Raw genomic sequence first — 17852 nt, 5'->3', positions numbered from 1 at the left:
AAACTACAAAAACAAATTTATTCTTAAAAATCATTTACAGAAATTTTAATGAAAATCTAAAACTAGGTGGTCATTTCGATTGTAAAATAATTTTGATTTTGGACTTTTCATTAACTGCAGTAATAAGCCCTCATTGAGAGCTTTTCATCGATATATCATAAGTGGTACGTATTTTCATTATTTCCAGAGTTATAGCCACATGAAATTTTAATTGATGAGATATTTGGGATTAGGCACATTTGTTCGAATCAGACTTCTTCTCCTTTTAACTTTTTATAATTTATTTTTTTAACTTTTCTTTTCAATTTAAATATATTGATTGTTAATAACTATTAATCCGTGATTGTAAAAAAAATTACAATAAATAATTATTCAATGAGAACAAAAAAAATAAATAATAAATAAATGTGAAATAAATGAATAAAATACGAAAAAAAAGTTAAAGGTTATTAGTGAAATAAAATTTTATGTACTTTTAAAAACGTGTATATGTAATTTAATAGGCATTGTTATATATGTGTACATGTAATAGATTTGATGAAATATCTGATTATATAATATTATTGAAAATTATAATTTAGTCGTATTATTTTTGTTTTTTCTAGTTTAATTTCTGTTTGATTATTTTGGAATTTATTTTTAATTTTATCTACATTAAAGTGAACTACAGAGTGACTGAAAAATAGACCCACCCAAGAACAACATATACACTGAGCTAGCAAGACCTACCTTTAATAAATTGCAAAAAATTCTTATCTTTAGGTCATTCCTCTGATATTCTCGGACAATATTCTCCCTAAGTTGGAGTTGATCACCATTTCGTTTATTTATTTTTTGCTGTCAATCATTTAATCGCTCTTTGGTTTGATATAATTCTTCTGTCTTAATTTGTGTACACGTTCTCTTGTTTTCAAATTTTCTCTTTCTTTATATTCATCATCATCTCTTAATCTTTTTATTTTTTCTTTAGTTTTAACATTTTCTTCCTGTTTATGTGTATATGTAATTAAATAGGCGTAAAAGGAAGTCATGTGATGTCTACATCAGATTAAAAATAAATATTTAATTCATATTTATTTATAACACAATTTTGTTGGTTTTAATTCTGTCATATTTTTAATTTAATTTTAAAATAGCTATTTCCAACTAAAATGCTATTACTTGGTAAATGTTACGTAAGTAGAAAACCGATCGTTAAAAAAGCATCTAAATTAAGCAAAAACAAAGAAAACAGAGAAAAGTTAATTTATTTAATAGTAGTATCTTATATTTTTAATTTTTTTGTGCATTTAAAACGGGAATAAAAATCTATTGAAGTCTGAAAGTATTGAAAGAGTATTTTTCTTCAATTTCTTCTAAATGATAATAATTAATCCAGTAGCACGGATTAACATAAAAGTTATTGAGAAGTTACTTAAGACTCGATTTTGTTATTTTTAGTTAAAAACAAATTATTAAACTTCAAACATACTGGAAAAAATATATCGTAGTTAAAATAACGTCGTCCATTTCCCCCCTTAGTTTTCCTACCTAAATAAGAAACAGCTTCAATTTTTGATATTATGTTTTTTTATCCTACCATTTAATAATGGTAGGCTTTTAATCATTACATTTACTAATTTTTAACGAAGTACGACAATTTTAAATAATTTTTCAACCGTTATACATGAAAAAATAAAATTTAGAAAATATTCTACCTGAAAACTATCTATTTTTAGGGCCAACATACCCAATTCCCTGGAATCCATTGGGGACAACTCAAAAATTTTAAATGGAAAGTGATAAATCAATTTAATGAGAATCGTAAAACAAGTATTTTGGTGTGAAAGACTTTAGGCCTCAACAATTATCTCAACTTATAGAGTTCATTTAATAATTTTCATCGCCAGTTTCCAAAATGGCTTACATAAAATTATGATCTCGTAACAAAAAGAGATTTTTAAGGTAATAGCATTTGCTAAATTCAATTTTTTTCAGAATTTCAGTGTTGAACAGTTATTTATGATTTACTGGAGATTACTTTTGAAAAAGCTATTAAGAAAAGACATGGTTGCCAACATTACATTGCAACATTAGTTGTTTTTGCTGTAGCTGAGGTCTTTTATGTCAATATTTTTGTTTTTCATAGCCCTTTGAAATTGTATGTCACAATCTTAACCTTTCCATTTAAAATGATGGAGATTTGAGGTGTGGTGGTTTCATATCAAAAAACCATATCATCTCGGGGTAGAAGAATCTGCTAAATTTTTTTTTTCTATGTTTAATGGTTGAAAATTTATTTAAGAGTTGTCATACTTTATAAACAATGAATGTTACCTAATTGTAATAATTTAAAATATTGTACGTTTTAAATAATAACATATCAAAATTTACGAAAAATTGCATTTTTATGCCATTTGCGTGGTAGTATCAGTAAAATGATGATAAAAATTTTTCAAATAACCAACTTAACAAGTAAGTTATATATAAATAATAAATATTTAAGTGAATTTGTTAAATTTTAACTTTAATATTTTAAATGTACCATTATAAAAATAGTCTATTTATTGATTTTTTAATATAAAATGATTTTCTTAACTATTCCTGTTTTTTATTTAATTTATTTATTTTAATATTTTCTTGAAATTTTCAATTTGTAATTGTATATTTTATTAATTAAATATTTAATCGTATTTCATAAATCTGTTTTATTGTTTTCCTGCCTTCTTATAATTTTGATATCTTTTTATACAATTTAACTCTATAGGGTGTTTCAATTTAATCATCGTAGGCGATTTCCTCGTAAACTATACACAATATAAAGAAATTACATTAACAAAAGTTACTCATGTTGAAAAGGGACACCTCATGGTGACCTTGCAATTGACCTAGACCTTACTTTAAGGTTACCACGATTTTTCAAATGAAATTACCTACTTTTGATCCCACCAATGAAAAGAATAGATAATTTTACGTTGGAATCTGTGGTCACACATATGACCTTGGACATTTTTTTAAGATCATACGGCCATATATTTGGTTTCGGAGATCACATGAAGTATCCGATTAGCACAATTTGGTGATTTAAGAGTGTACCAGACAGCAATCCTCTTCTCAGAACTTACAAACAACTGTAAATATCTGCAAAAAAAATCCTGAATCCAGAATTTACTATCAACCCACCGGGTTGGTCTAGTGGTGAACGCGTCTTCCCAAATCAGCTGATTTGGAAGTCGAGAGTTCTAGCGTCCTAGTAAAGCCAGATATTTTTACACGGATTTGAATTCTATAACGTGGATACCGGTTTTCTTTGGTGGTTTTTAAAATTTTTTTTTTTATTCCATCCCCTAGGACCGGACCCGCCGCAGAAGCACACTCGGTCCTAGGGGTGCCACTGCCTCTAACCTTCCGGGCGACCATGCTGAAGCCGGCTATGCCGTCCCCGGCACGGGGTACCACCCGGTCAGCCGGGACTAGTCTTCTCACTTGCCTGCCTCAAATCAGGGGTCCCCCAAGGAGGCTCCCTAACTGGGTCTCGGTCTTTATTTGCCTGCCTCAAATCAGAGGTACACCACACGGAACCTCCGATCAGGACTCGGTCTTTTCACTACTCACCCCAGGAGTGCGACACCTCAGCATCGCACTCCTCATGAACGGGGCTATTCAGCCACATCCTACACTACCCCACTAGGTAACATCTTCTTCCTCTTCAACTCCCTCTATCGCCTTCCTTTTCAGAATGTTGCCCACCATCTTACCAATTAGGCTAAAGTTTCTGGGGCTATGCAACATTGCCTCTATCACATTATCTGGTGTTATGGCACCAACAATAGCCAGCACTTCCCTCCTAGCCTCCTCCCATCTAAAACAGTTAAACACTGTGTGTTCAACCGTGTAGCATAACCCAAAATACCTACAATCTGGCGATCTCTTCCTCTTCCTATCATAGAGGAACTTATTAAAACAGCAATGGCCAGTCAAGAATTGTAACAATTCATAGTTGACCTCACCATGTTTTCTGACCAGCCGTGGCTTTATCTGCGGCATTAGCCTCCTCGTCCAGTTACCCACCTGACTCCTTGACCACCTTTGCTGTCACTTATCCAACATTATTCCTTTCGCCTGACTCTTCGGTTGCCCTTCTGCTCTTTCTACCATTTCATCCGCTACAACATCCCACGGTGGCATCCCAGTTATCACCAACGCTGCCTCGGTCGAGACTGTACGATACGCCCTAACTGCCCCAATAGCCAAGGGCTTCTGAAGGCATAACAATTGGTTCCAGGCCTTCTTCTTCTTCAATGCGCGTTTCCATGCCGGAACCGCATACATGCCGACGGACCGAGCCACTGATGGCAATAGCCTCCTTTTCGCCTCACTCGGTCCGCCAATCCTGCTCATTAGCCTGCACACCGTAGCCATTGTTTGTTTGCTTTTCTGTACAGCCTCGACCACATGAGGCTGAAAAGATCTCTTATATCAAGCCAGGTTCCAAGGTACTTTGCTTTGGCTACCGGCACAATCTCCACATCTCCTACTACCCTACTACTAAAGTTATTGAAGCCAACCGCTTCCTTCCTCCTATAACCACAAGTTGCGTCTTCGCTAAGGCCAAATGAAGACTTCTCTCCTCCAACCAGTCATGTACCATCCGCATGGCTTCATTGCCCTTCCTCACCAATTCATCCTCCGTTCTAGCCGATATAACCAGAGATAAATCATCGGCAAAACCGGTCGGGTACACGCTCTCTGGATAATCCAAGCGGAGCACCGCATCATAGGCTACATTCCACAATGTTGGCCCCAAAACTGAACCCTGGGGTACTCCGGCCTGCATCTCAATCTGAATCTGGCCCTCCTCAGGACAGCCCACCACCACTCGTCCTCTTAAATAATCTTGAATAAGACGTCGCAAGTATGGGCCGACTTCTCTTAAGTTCACTCAGGATCCACCCGAATGGTAGTGAGTTAAACGCATTACTTACGTCCAACAAAACCACCTCCGGGATGGGCCTAGTTCTCCACGTCCCAGACGCAGCTTCATCAACGATCTTCATGATTCTATTTATCGCCGCCGTAGTTGTATATCCCTTCCTAAATCCAAATTGGTTCGGGCTAAAACCCTCTCCTCGCTCAATCTATTCTAAAAGCCTCATGACAATCATCCGCTCAGCAAGCTTCCCCATACAACTGAGGAGGCACAGTGGTCTATAACCACTCGGGTCATTCACTTTCCTTTCTGCGTTTTTCAACAATGCAACTTTTGCAGTCTTCAAATCTCGCGGAAAGTCGCTAAGCTTCCTTCAGAACCGACCAACATCTAGCCGTCCTCGCAAATCCCGGAGAAACAAAGGACACGTCTATAAAGGACATTCCATTTACCGGGGCTAGGGTTGGTAACTCACCATCATTGAGACAAATGAGTCCCAAACCCGCCATCACCTCTTTTAAAAGTAGTCCCCGTCTATCTGTAACACCATCGCCACACGCAGCATTCTTGGCATTGAAGTCACCACATATAAATACATCCTTACACACAGCATTTCTCAGCCTACTCAATTCGTCCAAAGTTTCTTCAAAGACGCCAAGCTCAACATTTGGGGACCCATATACACTGCAAACTAGAATGTCTGCAGTCTCTAGCCATACGTGCCCCAAACCAGCACCATGTCGTACAATTGGAATATTACTATTGAAACTACATACAGCCGTACTGTAAGTAGCATCATGCAGCCAACTCTCATCCTGCATCTTCCTAACATTAGGCTCCGACACTACCACTAGATCCACAACCCTCTTCCTCACAATTTCCATTATGACATCGTGAGAGGCTAAACTCTTGTTCATGTTTACTTGTAGTAATCTAACCATTTTGCTTGGCACATTGTACTCCTCCGATTCTGTGCCCAATTTCACCACACATCAAACACGCAGGCTTCTTCTTACACTCCCAGGCCTTATGCCCAACATCCCCACAATTGAAATATAACCCTGACCTATCAGAACCGACACATCTGGCAGCTATATGCCCTCCCTCATGGCAACGAAAACATCCACCTCATAATCTCTCATTGTCAACCGGCACAACACCCATCCAATCTGAATTATACCTTTACGCACCAGCCTTTCCGCCTCCATCTTCGGTAACACGACAGTTGCATTCCTCGTATCACCGTAAGCCATTCTAAGGGACACAATCTTCAGGTCCACGTCCTTATTCTCCATTCCGATCCTCACAGCCGACAATATATATCTCTCAGTAACGTCTAGCTCAAGATTCTTAATGACCATAGACGCCAGTTTACCTCTCATTCCTCTCGTAACGTTCACCCCAGCCAACTTCTCTTTCATCACTTGTTGCGCCACGTTAACCTTGTCCACCGGCCCTCTTACTCCTACATGCAAGGCCTCACCACCTCCCTTTTTAATTGAGAACACTTCACCCAATTCTTCCTTACTAACCGCCTTCTTAACTTTTTTCAACAAGTCCGAATAAGAGGTACCCTCCTCCTTTAAAACTATTATACTAGAACCCTCACCTCTGATCTTCTGCTCACCCTTGAGATCCATCACACGTGACTTATCCTCCACCATAAAAAACACGTTCTTCTCATTTCGTCTCCTGGCCACATATTCCAAAATCTTTTTACAAAGTCAGCCAGTACTGTTACTTACAGCCCCGTATAGAACATTTAATTTAAGCTCAGTGATCTTCTTTATCGCCCGATATAGGTCTTCAGCCACCAATCTTTCACCCACAGATGTATCTACGGCAATTGTATAGCAGGCCTCCAACTTTTCTTCCTCAAGCTCACCCAATAACACCTCCGTCTGGCCCTTTTCCACCACTACTTGTCCTCGCTTCAATTTACTACTTCTCAGCAATCTTCTCAGCGACATAGTACGCTCTAAAATCCTCCTCCCATACTCCGTTTTAGAGTCTTTGGCAAGATCATATACAACAATAATGTCCTCATTCGACACACCAAAAACCGATTCTTTTCTCTCCTCGCACTTCTCAAAAAACGTGGCAGGCCATCTCTTAATCACTAAATCAGGAATCTCCTCTTCTAGTACTCACTTCTCCACCTGGCGAAGCAGCTTCCTACTCGCAATCTGCGCAGTCTGGGTAGCCGCATCCACTCCACCACAACTTATAGAACCTCCACACGAGTAGCCAGAATATCTCAACTCAATTCTCCTTTTCATTAGCTCAGTAAGCCAGAGAGAGCACTCTTTAATATCCAATTTCGTGTTGGCATTGGCAGCCACTAATTTTGCCAACTTCTTAATCTGGACTTCGATCTCTTCTAGCAGCCGTTCACACGAACACGCCTCACCAGATGCTACCTCTCCATCATCAGTCTCATCCCTACGTCTCTTTATCAGCCTATCCAATGACCCAGTTCTTTTAGGCGACTTAATTAATACTCTAGTTGCCTCGGGCTTCATCACAAAAAAGGGTCCTCCTTCTTCCTCGCGTGGTACAACCTTCTTTTGCTCTCTAACCGGCGACCTTGCAGGCTCTTTCTCGGTCTGAAGCCCTGTTTCTCTTCCATGCTCTCAGCACTAGCAAAAACAGAAAAAGTCCGTAACTCTCCACAAAAAATTATTTAAAAAATTTTTTAAATTCCGACTTCACAAACGTGTTTAGGACTCAATTCCGCATAAATTGAATGCCCACACGTTACTTCTGAGATGGATGGTCAGAAGGCGAGGGGGTCACGGGGGTCTCCGAAAATATATTCACCCAAATCCGAGGTCGGATTTTTGGGGTTTGCGGAGGGGGTAGGGGGTCCTGGGGGGTCAAGATTCGAGAAGATACTGAAGGATTTGCGTGTGGATCGAAGGATTCAGATGATTAATGATCAAGCACTTTGTATGGCGATTAAACAAACGGGACAAAAACAACTTTAAACAAACAGTAGAATAAATAAAACTAAATAAATATATAAATAATAGCTTGATAAACTAAGTTACAGCAGTCTATCTTATCAAGAGATAACAAGAACTGAAATTAATTAAATTAATTCCAGTATCAAAAGTTTATCAATTTGAGGAATAATAAACAATATTATCCACAATCGATGACAGTTACAATTGTCTATGCCATCTACTAGAGATAGGCTACACCCAAATTGAAAAAAAAACTCAAGGTACACCATTACTAACTCACACTAATCACTGCGACCAGCAGTCAACTATGTACCTTATTGCCAATAGCAATAAGGCCACTCAGATAAAAAATTCAATAAAAAGGTCAGTCCGCAACCAAAAATCACCAAATTATATTATATTATATTAATTATATTATATTAAAACACTTCCAAAAATTTTGCACCGTGGATTCCCAATTCCAAAAATCAGATATCAAAACCGTTGATCGGAAAAAACAGTATAAGACAGAGCGCACAACAATAAAAAACAGAGCGCCCAACCACAACAAAAACCTCCACTCGACTCTTTGGTGGTTGGGTTTCAATTAACCACACATCTCAGGAATGGTCGAACTGAGAATGTACAAGACTACACTTCATTTACACTCATACATATCATCCTCATTCATCCTCTGAAGTATTATCTAGTTACCGGAGGCTAAACAATAAAAATAAAAAAAAAGCTATCACTGATGGTTATCCATATGATGTTCAAAAACGTTCCAAGGTCAAATGTGTTACCATACATTCGAATGAAAAATATTTTACTTTTTTCATTGGTGGGGTCGAGAATAGGTCATTATATTAAAGAAAAATCATTTTAACCTTGAAATTAGATCAAGGTCAAATCCGAGGTCACCATGAGGTGTCCCAATCTAATCTGAATAACTTTTTTTAGGTGTTATTTTGTTGTACATAGTTTACGAGAAAATTGCCTGGAACGATTAAAATGAAACACTCTGTATATAATTTTATATAATAAATATTCAATCATAAAAGAAATGGATATAATAGTATTACAAAATATTAGGCTCATTTTACTTCTCCTATAATAAGAAAATTTTCTTTATTTATATTAGTTTTATAATTTAAAAAAAAAGAAGATATTTTGGAGATTTATTTTATATAAAAAAAAAAAATTGTTTTTGTGTTTTACGTTCCAGTACATTATTTTCTTTATTCGCAACGAATCTTTAACGAATGAAAATGAATCTGATAGCAGAATGGTATTCTCATTTATGAGATAGATAATATTTAAAAAGCCTTTTTCATTTTAAGGGATTTTCTATACTTAATAGAATTCATATATTTCAAAAAACTCATATATATATATATATATATATATATATATATATATATATATATATATATATATATTGTGTTTCACCTCTGGGTCCACCGTTAGGTATTATGCTTCAGAGAATGAGATGAATGATTTGTAGTGTGTATGAAAATATCATGGCCTGAACGGATTCAAACCCGGGACCTCCGGATGAAAGGCTGAGACGCTACCACTCGCACCATGGAGGCCAATATATATATATATATATATATATATATATATATATGTTTGTTAAGAGTATAATATACGAGTAATGAATCGCCAACTTGCCCTACACTCCTTTTAGTATAAAGGTTGTTTGACATATAGGCCAAGGTTAGAAATAACTCACCTAAATATGTATGAGGTTACATTTAGTATTAGATTTATTAACAGATAACATTTTAACATGTATAGTCTAGGTATAATAATATAAAAATTTACAGTTTTTAAATTTTATAAACCTATACGAAATTTAATACTTCGTGAAGAAACGATTAGATTTATGTAAAGGTTATTATTATACAATTTTGATAATTATCGGTGCAAGAAAAGAAGTAATAATTCATATAAAACTGACAGCATATTCATATGATTTAAAATTTATATGCGTTTCTTAATGACACATTCCATCTGTTTGGCTTAATAAATAAGAATTATGTGTAGGGGCTTATATACTTCTCCGTCAAATTTAGGATTGATGCAAAATTGTACAGATAAATATTTATTTATTCGGTCCACGTTTTATTTAATTTAATCTAAATTAAAGATATTTCATTATCGTTGATGCCGATTTATTAATACGTGCACACAAACACTCATACTTGTACATACAGCTGACTCACGTATTAAATATATAATTCAATACAGTAAATATATTTTTTTAATTTATTGTTTTCGAATTACAAAACACAAATAATATTTTAATAATTTACTCGACTACGCCTGGAGAAGCGTTATATCTATGGGCGGCATATTTTTGTTTGTGTTTCTAGAATTCCAAAACAGCTAAAATGATTTTCATAGAAATTATTTCAAACGATTTCACTTAACTGTACTTTAGTATATCTCAGCTGAGATGGTTTCTGATGAAATTAATTTATGCGCAAGCAAGAAGGAAGTGTCTCTACACATAACGAAGCCACGAATTATGCTCCATCATGTCTCTAGTCAGTAACCAGATTAAAGGAGTAAATTCTTACAGGAATCAAACTAATTAACTATTTTTAAAGAAACTACTTTTTGGGTAGATTTCATAAGAAAGCTACCTATTGTAATGGATACCATGATTCGACTCCCAGAAAATGTCGACATACCTTTGCGTTTCATATCCCCCAAAACCACCGTCAGTTCAAAACTTTATATATACATTTATATATATATTTCAGTTTCTTGTGGATACGATAACTGCCGTAATTTTGCGTCACACTTTCAAATTGATACATAAAATATCGACCAAAAATCTCGGTCGAGTTCGTTAATGGGCATAATCAGACCATGAGAGTGAAAATGTTTTCGAAAAAACAAAATATCGCTATAACTTTCTTATTAAGTAAAATATCGAACTCGTTTAAAGTTCCTATAATTCTTTGGATAAATGCCTAAAACTTATTTACGTGAAGTTTTTTGATATCACCAACCACTGGCCCAGGAGGTGGAAAAAATAGGGTTTTGAAGGGAAAAAAATCATACCTCATTTAAGAGGCACAGTATAGAATCGGTTTAAAGTGGTCGTTAGTCTTCTAAATATTATTTAATACCTTTGTCTGAAACAATTTTTTGTATGACCAACCCTTACGGCAAGGAATGACCAAAATGTTGCTGGAATTGTAAGAAGATGGGGCTTGTCGTACGCTAAACATGTGAAACTTTTTTCACATGCAATCATTGTCGTATTGAGTAAATTTTAAGTTTTTCTTAACTTTAAGGTGGAGGAAATCGTTTTTATCCCTACTTACCACTGATGAAATCTCCCTCCGCCTTCCGGCGTGCCGAAAGAGATATTTTTACGTATTTTATAAAAGGTTTAATAATTATAAAGGTTTTATCGACAACCTGACGTGTAAAATCGCATCAGATGTCTATAGTGACAAAATTACAATTAATCTGTAATTAATATTATATTTAATATTATTAATTAATATTTATTATATTAAATTTAATTCATTTATAATAAATATTTTTGAACTAGAATAAAATACAAGTAGCTGAAAAAATACAACTGGATCAAGATCAATGTTACTGGTTATTTCTTTCATTAAAATGCAAAATGTAGAAACTGTTACACGAAAATTATCCTCCCACGAAACGGGACATGTAGTCGTCCCTTTCGCGTAATTCTAAATTAAAAATTTTTTTTTGCTGTCTTATGTTCTAAAATTATTATTTTTTTATTATTATGAATTTCTAAGTTTTTGTTTTTGTTTTTATTGTTAACAAACAAAAAAAACTTAAAACATCATTTATGTTACACAGTTGTTTGCAAATAAGTCATATAGATTTAAAATTTGTTTTTGTTTATTAAATATTTTTTGTAAAAAAATTTGTCAAATTAAGAAAGTAACTTACTTTGGCCTGCTTCATATATTTTTTTTCAAATGAATTAACTTCATTTGAAAGAAAATGATGTCAAGAATAAAAAAAAAAAATGTTGCCAGTTCTCAGTTAGCCGCAACCTCCAAGTTGCCAGGTGTAAACAGGTATATTATTGTTGATTATATACGCTCATCGTGTTTTTAAAAAATATGATATACTCAATTGAAGTTTAATTTTTTCTGTACACGATAGTCGCGCTGCGTTCTTGTTTACAACATGAAGCAGCGGATGCATTCCTTATTTCTCGTTTACACTCATCCAGACTGAAAGTAATTAGTTCAAATAATGGCAACCACTACTTGCCATTTTATGACAGACAACTATTTGTTGTCGTGTACAGAAAATATTAAACTTCAATTTAGTATATAATTTTTTTGATAAACACGATGAGCGTAAATAACTAACAAGAACATACCTGTTTACACCTGGCAACTTGGAGGTTGGGGCTGACTGAGAATTGGCAATAATTTTTTTTTACATTTTTCACACCATTTTCTTTCAAATGAAATTTAATTCACTTAAAAAAAAGTTACAATTCGTTAAAATAAATTAATTATAATATATTTAATTAAAAGTAAATGCGGCTAATTTTTGCTAGTCACCAGGCATTAATGTATTAAATTATTATTAATCATTCATTTAAATCGAGTTTCATTAAAAAAACAGATACTGCAGAAATCAGCTACCAGACCTTGTACTATTAATTGTACTTAAAATAAATCTGACGCGGACATACATAACTTCCTTGTACGCCTATTAAATTACATTAATTTTTTTTAAATGAAAAGTTCATAAAATTTTATTTCATTAATAGCTTCTGATATTTTTTCAATTTTTTAAAATTTTTATTGAATTATTTATTGTAAATTTTTTTTACAATCAGAGGTTAATAATTATTAATAAATCAATATATGTAAATTTAAAAAAAAAGTTAAAAAAATGGTGATGAAGTCGAATTCGAACCGATGTGCTTTCCTCTTGTAAGAGCCAAATATTTCATTAATTAAAATTCTATTTGGCTATACCAATATTTATTTGGCTATATCTCTGAAACGAATTTATTTTACATTTTAATAATTTATTTGCAACGTTAAAATATTTTTCTTATTACTGCAGTAAGAAAAAGTACAAAATGCCATTTTGTTTTTGGGTTTTGGGCTGTTCGATTGTATTCAGAAGGGTAGGTGTTCAACTAGATATTACAACAGTTCTAAATCCAAATTTCAACATCCTACGGCTAATCGTATTTGAGTTATGTGAGATACATATATACGTACGTGTAGAGTCACGCCGAAAATAGTCAAAACAGAACTTCGTGATACACTCTGTGTAACCTTTCTTCACATTCTTCTGACGTAGCAAAAGTACACTGACTGCCACTCTGCGTCGAAGTCTTTCGTACGCATTAGCAATTATTTGAATTTTCGTTATTTTCAAACAACATATTTTTTATGAAAATAGATGTTTTTACGAAATTTTTCGTTATAAAGCATTGTCATCGACAACAAGCATGTGTGCACACGTGTAGCCTTCTATCTCATTTGGAAGTAGGTTAAATATTGCTGACAAAATTCTAACCATCCCGACGTGCGACACAATCACAGATCAAGTTAAATAAAAGCGTGTAATAAATACCATCAAGAAACAATTTTCAATTTTAAAATAAAAATTTCTAAAATTAAAATATTTCTGCTCAGGAATTCGTTCAAACGAATATTATTTTTACTATAAAGAATACACAATAAAAAAATAATTAAGTTTGTATTGAATCATAATCGCTAATAACTTGTACATGCTATTATAATACAGTAATCTTTTTTGTATAGTCTAATTTAAATATAACATGTAACTTGCAGTATATTGGGTGGTGATCGGGATAGTCATCCTGAGGTTTAGTAACAAATGTACATACACAAACCTACGTTCACAATCATCAGACTTGAAACGGTATTATATTGAATCTACCTAATAGAACCAGCATATCAATTTTATAACTTATAACTAATATTGAATTATACTCACTTTACAGACAAAATATAATACAGACAAATATAATATAAACAGTTACGTAAATTTTTTAAATTCATATATTATTTTATATTTTCTTAATAAAACTTTAATGATTATTTATTTATTTGTGTATGTTATTACTTGTACTTATAAGTATTGTTTCTATGTATTAATATTTAACCTTTGTAGGAAGATATTTATGTTACGATAAATCGCAATAATTAAACATTTTAATAATTGCGTTTGCCTATCCTTAATCAGTGTGTTTGTGCAAACAATTAATATACTGGATTGCAAAACCATTAATAACCTATGAGAGATTTATTATAATGAAGTTTAATGTAAAAAAAAAAAAAACAATAAATTAAAAAAAGAATAGCAGACGATAGACCCTAGAATAAAGTATGATAAATCTTTATTAAAAGTCATGCATATAAAATAAAATCTGATGTGCACACCACATAACTTCCTTGTACGCCTATTAAATTAAATATACACTTTTTTTTTTAATGAAAAGTGCATAAAATTTTATTTCATTTATAACTTCTGTTATTTCTTCATAATTTTTTTTTATTGTTATTATTGATCGTAACAAATTTTTCAATCAGAGGTTAATAATTTACACTGGGAAACAAAAAAGAATTTTTTTTTGTCTCGGGAAGAAAAATATGTGATTCTGATAGTACTTTTTCTCCTGAATTCAAATATAGGTTTTTCCCCACCACGCAAGGTATCTGACAGACAGGCATTTATAATTTCAAAAATTTTAATTCTTTCTGCATTCTTAACTATACAATATTCAAACATTTGACTCATCTAGAAAGTAAGAAATGACGATTTTTTGCTATATTTCACCTGTGGAGCTTACTCCTTGGTGGTTCAACAATAATCGGCGAGCATATTTAAATTCCATTTGCCTTGATACCTCTTTTCCATAGCTGAAATCCTGATGAAAGTGTTCTCCTTGCTCTCGCTCACTGCGCCAAGATTTTCCGGGAGGTAATCTAGGTGTGAGTGCAGGAAGAGTACTTTTAAGGATGTATTACCACCAAAATTTTTATAAGATGTTATAAGGTCGTTGTCAATATCACGGTAATTTTCCGCTTTTCATTTTCATAAAAAACTCTAAGAAATATTTTTGAATGCTTGACAAGCTGCTTTCTCTAGTGGATCCAGTAGTTCCTCAAACTTTTCATCATGCACTAGTGATCATATTTGTGGACTCACAGATATTCTTTCTTTAATTTTTGCATCACTAATTTTAGGAAACTTCTGTTTTAAGTACATGAAACCTCCTGGTTTCATAGCCATGGACAATGCTCCTGTATTACCTTGACGAAATTCTTCATTAATCTTAGTTTGATATGTAACAGAGGTAGATACACATTTTTAGGATTACAAAATGGGTCATGTTTCACATTTTTCTGTTCAGGAATGAGTGATTCGCGTTTAGGCTATTCTTCTCTAACGAAATAGTTTTTTCTGTCCCTACTACCCCATTCACGCAAAAATCAGTACTTTATGTAACCAAGCTGCAGACCAAGAATTAGTGCATTTACCTACAAATCAACACAAATATTCCATTCATATACTGTATATTGAAGCTTTACCAATATAAATTTAAAGTTTTCATATGTTTCTATTATACTAGCTAAGTGAGCCACAGGATGGGAATTTATTGCCATTATGCAGAAGCACAGCTTTTAAACTAACTTTAGAAGAATCAATGAACAAGCGCCATTCTGTTGGGTTATGTTCATTACAAAGTGTCTCTATAAGAGAAGAAATGTCATTTCAAAACACTAAGCCATTTTCTTCAGAAAAAATTCAGAATGACGATTACAATAAGTATATATCTTCGTATTCTTTTGAAGAAGATGCCATCCTTTTAGCCAGGAAGCAAACATATTTAACTGTTTTTTGGATAACTTTAAATCTTGTATAAGATTTTCCTGAGTCGGTAAATGAGACTGACCAGTTCTCCAGAATCTGTTTCTTTTTTTCTTTGCTTCTATCAGACTCTGAACAGACTTCATCAAATTTCACATGTTCTGGAGGCTTTGGTATGGGCAATTCTTCGTAATGTGGAACTGGAGTGATAAAACTAAAACACTGTGAAACAGTCAGAAAAGTGGTCTTTGGATTCCCTCCAAATCATAGGGATAGCAAATGGCATGTGGCGTGTACCATTTTTCCATGCAATAAGACGCCTAGAAAACGATAAACAAGAGATGTGTGGAGCCCTGGTCCTTCTTTGGTCCCCGACTTTACACCCAAAATAAACTTCATAACACCTTTTTTACTAATGGAGTAAGGTTTCACCTTTGGGACTTGAGTGTCACTTCACCACACACATAACAAAAATTGTTAGAATGATTTAAACAAACTCTAGGCATTTTATAACTAACGACTAATTAAAAGAAATAAAGTTGTAAAATATGTAATTCACAATAATTCAAACACACAAAGCACTCACAATGACGTGTTTATTGGTTCACTGCTACCTCACAACTAACATCGTTCTGATTAATGTATGCTACATTAGATCACGTTTGTATATGTCTATACACGTCTGAATCTGTACAACAGTAGCAACGCTACCCTTTGAGTTAGCTCATTTGGTTCCACCATATTTAAAAGCTGTAGGAGCGTTTACTTGACAGTGGACAGATGTATGAAAAAACGTTTTAAAATATTTAACAAAATTATAATAACAAAAACCTGTGGATGATGGAGAAATTCCGAATACATATTTAGAAACAAGATAAAAAACTGCATTAAGTACACCTACTGGTACTCGTGAGACAAAAATCATGTTAATCAGAGTTATTAATAAATTAATATATTTCAATTAAAAAAACAAAAAGTTAAAAGAGATGAAGTCGGATTTGAACCGATGGGCCTTTCTTTTCTAGGGTCCAAATACTTCATTAATTAAAATTTCATTTGGTTATAACTCTGAAATCAATGAAAATAAGTACCACTTATATAACATTGAAAATCTCTCAATGAGGATTTATTACTGCAGTTAAGAAAAAGTCCAAAATCCAAATTTCTTTTGGATTTTGAGCTTTTTTGGACACTTTTGGTTTAGTTGATTGCAATCAAAAGGGGAGGTGCACAACTAGATGTTACAACAGTCCTAAATCCAAAATTTCAACATTCTACAGCTAATCGTTTTTGAGTTATGCGAGATCCATACGTACGTACAGACATCACGCCGAAACTAGTCAAACTGGATTCAAGGATGGTCAAAATGAATATTTCTGTTGAAATCTAAAAACTGAGATTTTTCGCGATCATATACTTTCTTTACTTCGAACAAGGAAGTAAAAATAGAGATTGATTTAAATAAACTGCTGATCGGAATCATACTAAAACATTTGTGAAAATTTAAAATAAATTCTAATCGAATCACTGGAAATCTTTTTGTTGAAATAGCTTAAACCAATAACCGTGTAAATATAAAATAAATTTCAGATAAATTTAAAACCGTATTATATGTTAAATTAAGCAGCTTGTTCTGCTAGTTGTACAATATTACTGCATTTTTCAAAACAAATAATTAAAAAATGATTCACAATGTCATGTAACAAAGTAATACTGATAAACAAATGAAATCAGAAGAATCAGAATTAAACTGCAGTACATCAATATTACATTTTACGGAGTGAAAAATCAAAAAAAGTCATAATACATCTACAGACTGAGGACATGAATATTCAGTTTCCCACAGAAAATAAGAAATTTATCTGTTGCTTTACACCATAGGTCCCAGTCTTAATTTTGATTGTGATGTGAGTAAAAAAAAAAATTAAACTATTTCTTATTTGTTTCAGAAAGTAATGATATTCATTTTACATCCAATATCTGTGGTGAATGTATGAAAGTGTTTATTCACTGAAGGAAGCCATAGAAAAGAACTTCTTCCTTAATTTTTAGTAAATATGGTATGGGTGCTAGTTATTCTTAGGAATAGCTCTACTACTTTTTGACGGAATTATTCAACA

The 17852-nt window shown here is 33.4% G+C and overlaps 2 protein-coding genes across 4 annotated transcripts in view; one reads left to right on the top strand and one right to left on the bottom strand.

The window, feature by feature from the left end:
- LOC142318175 (uncharacterized) overlaps window positions 1-17852 on the top strand; it is a 128989-nt gene that overhangs the window by 44070 nt on the left and 67067 nt on the right. The window lies entirely within an intron of this gene.
- Window positions 2758-5850, bottom strand: LOC142317623 (uncharacterized). The gene is made up of 2 exons (XM_075354181.1): window positions 5385-5850; window positions 2758-2786 (listed from the first exon to the last, which is right to left on the bottom strand). Exons 1-2 carry the CDS (start codon window positions 5848-5850, stop codon window positions 2758-2760), a joined length of 495 nt encoding a protein of 164 aa, XP_075210296.1.

Source organism: Lycorma delicatula, chromosome 1, assembly GCF_047948215.1.
Source record: "Lycorma delicatula isolate Av1 chromosome 1, ASM4794821v1, whole genome shotgun sequence".
NCBI lineage: Eukaryota > Metazoa > Arthropoda > Insecta > Hemiptera > Fulgoridae > Lycorma > Lycorma delicatula.
This window is presented reverse-complemented; position numbering and strand designations above follow the sequence as displayed.

Bases quoted from the DNA above. Each gene is read 5' to 3' on its own strand.
- LOC142317623 (XM_075354181.1), bottom strand. From the start codon at position 5,850: ATGGTTAGATTACTACAAGTAAACATGAACAAGAGTTTAGCCTCTCAC. The intron at 2,787-5,384 runs GTGAGTTACCAA...TATTGTGTATAG, and splicing joins ACTCATTTGTCTCAATGATG to TTTACGAGGAAATCGCCTAC.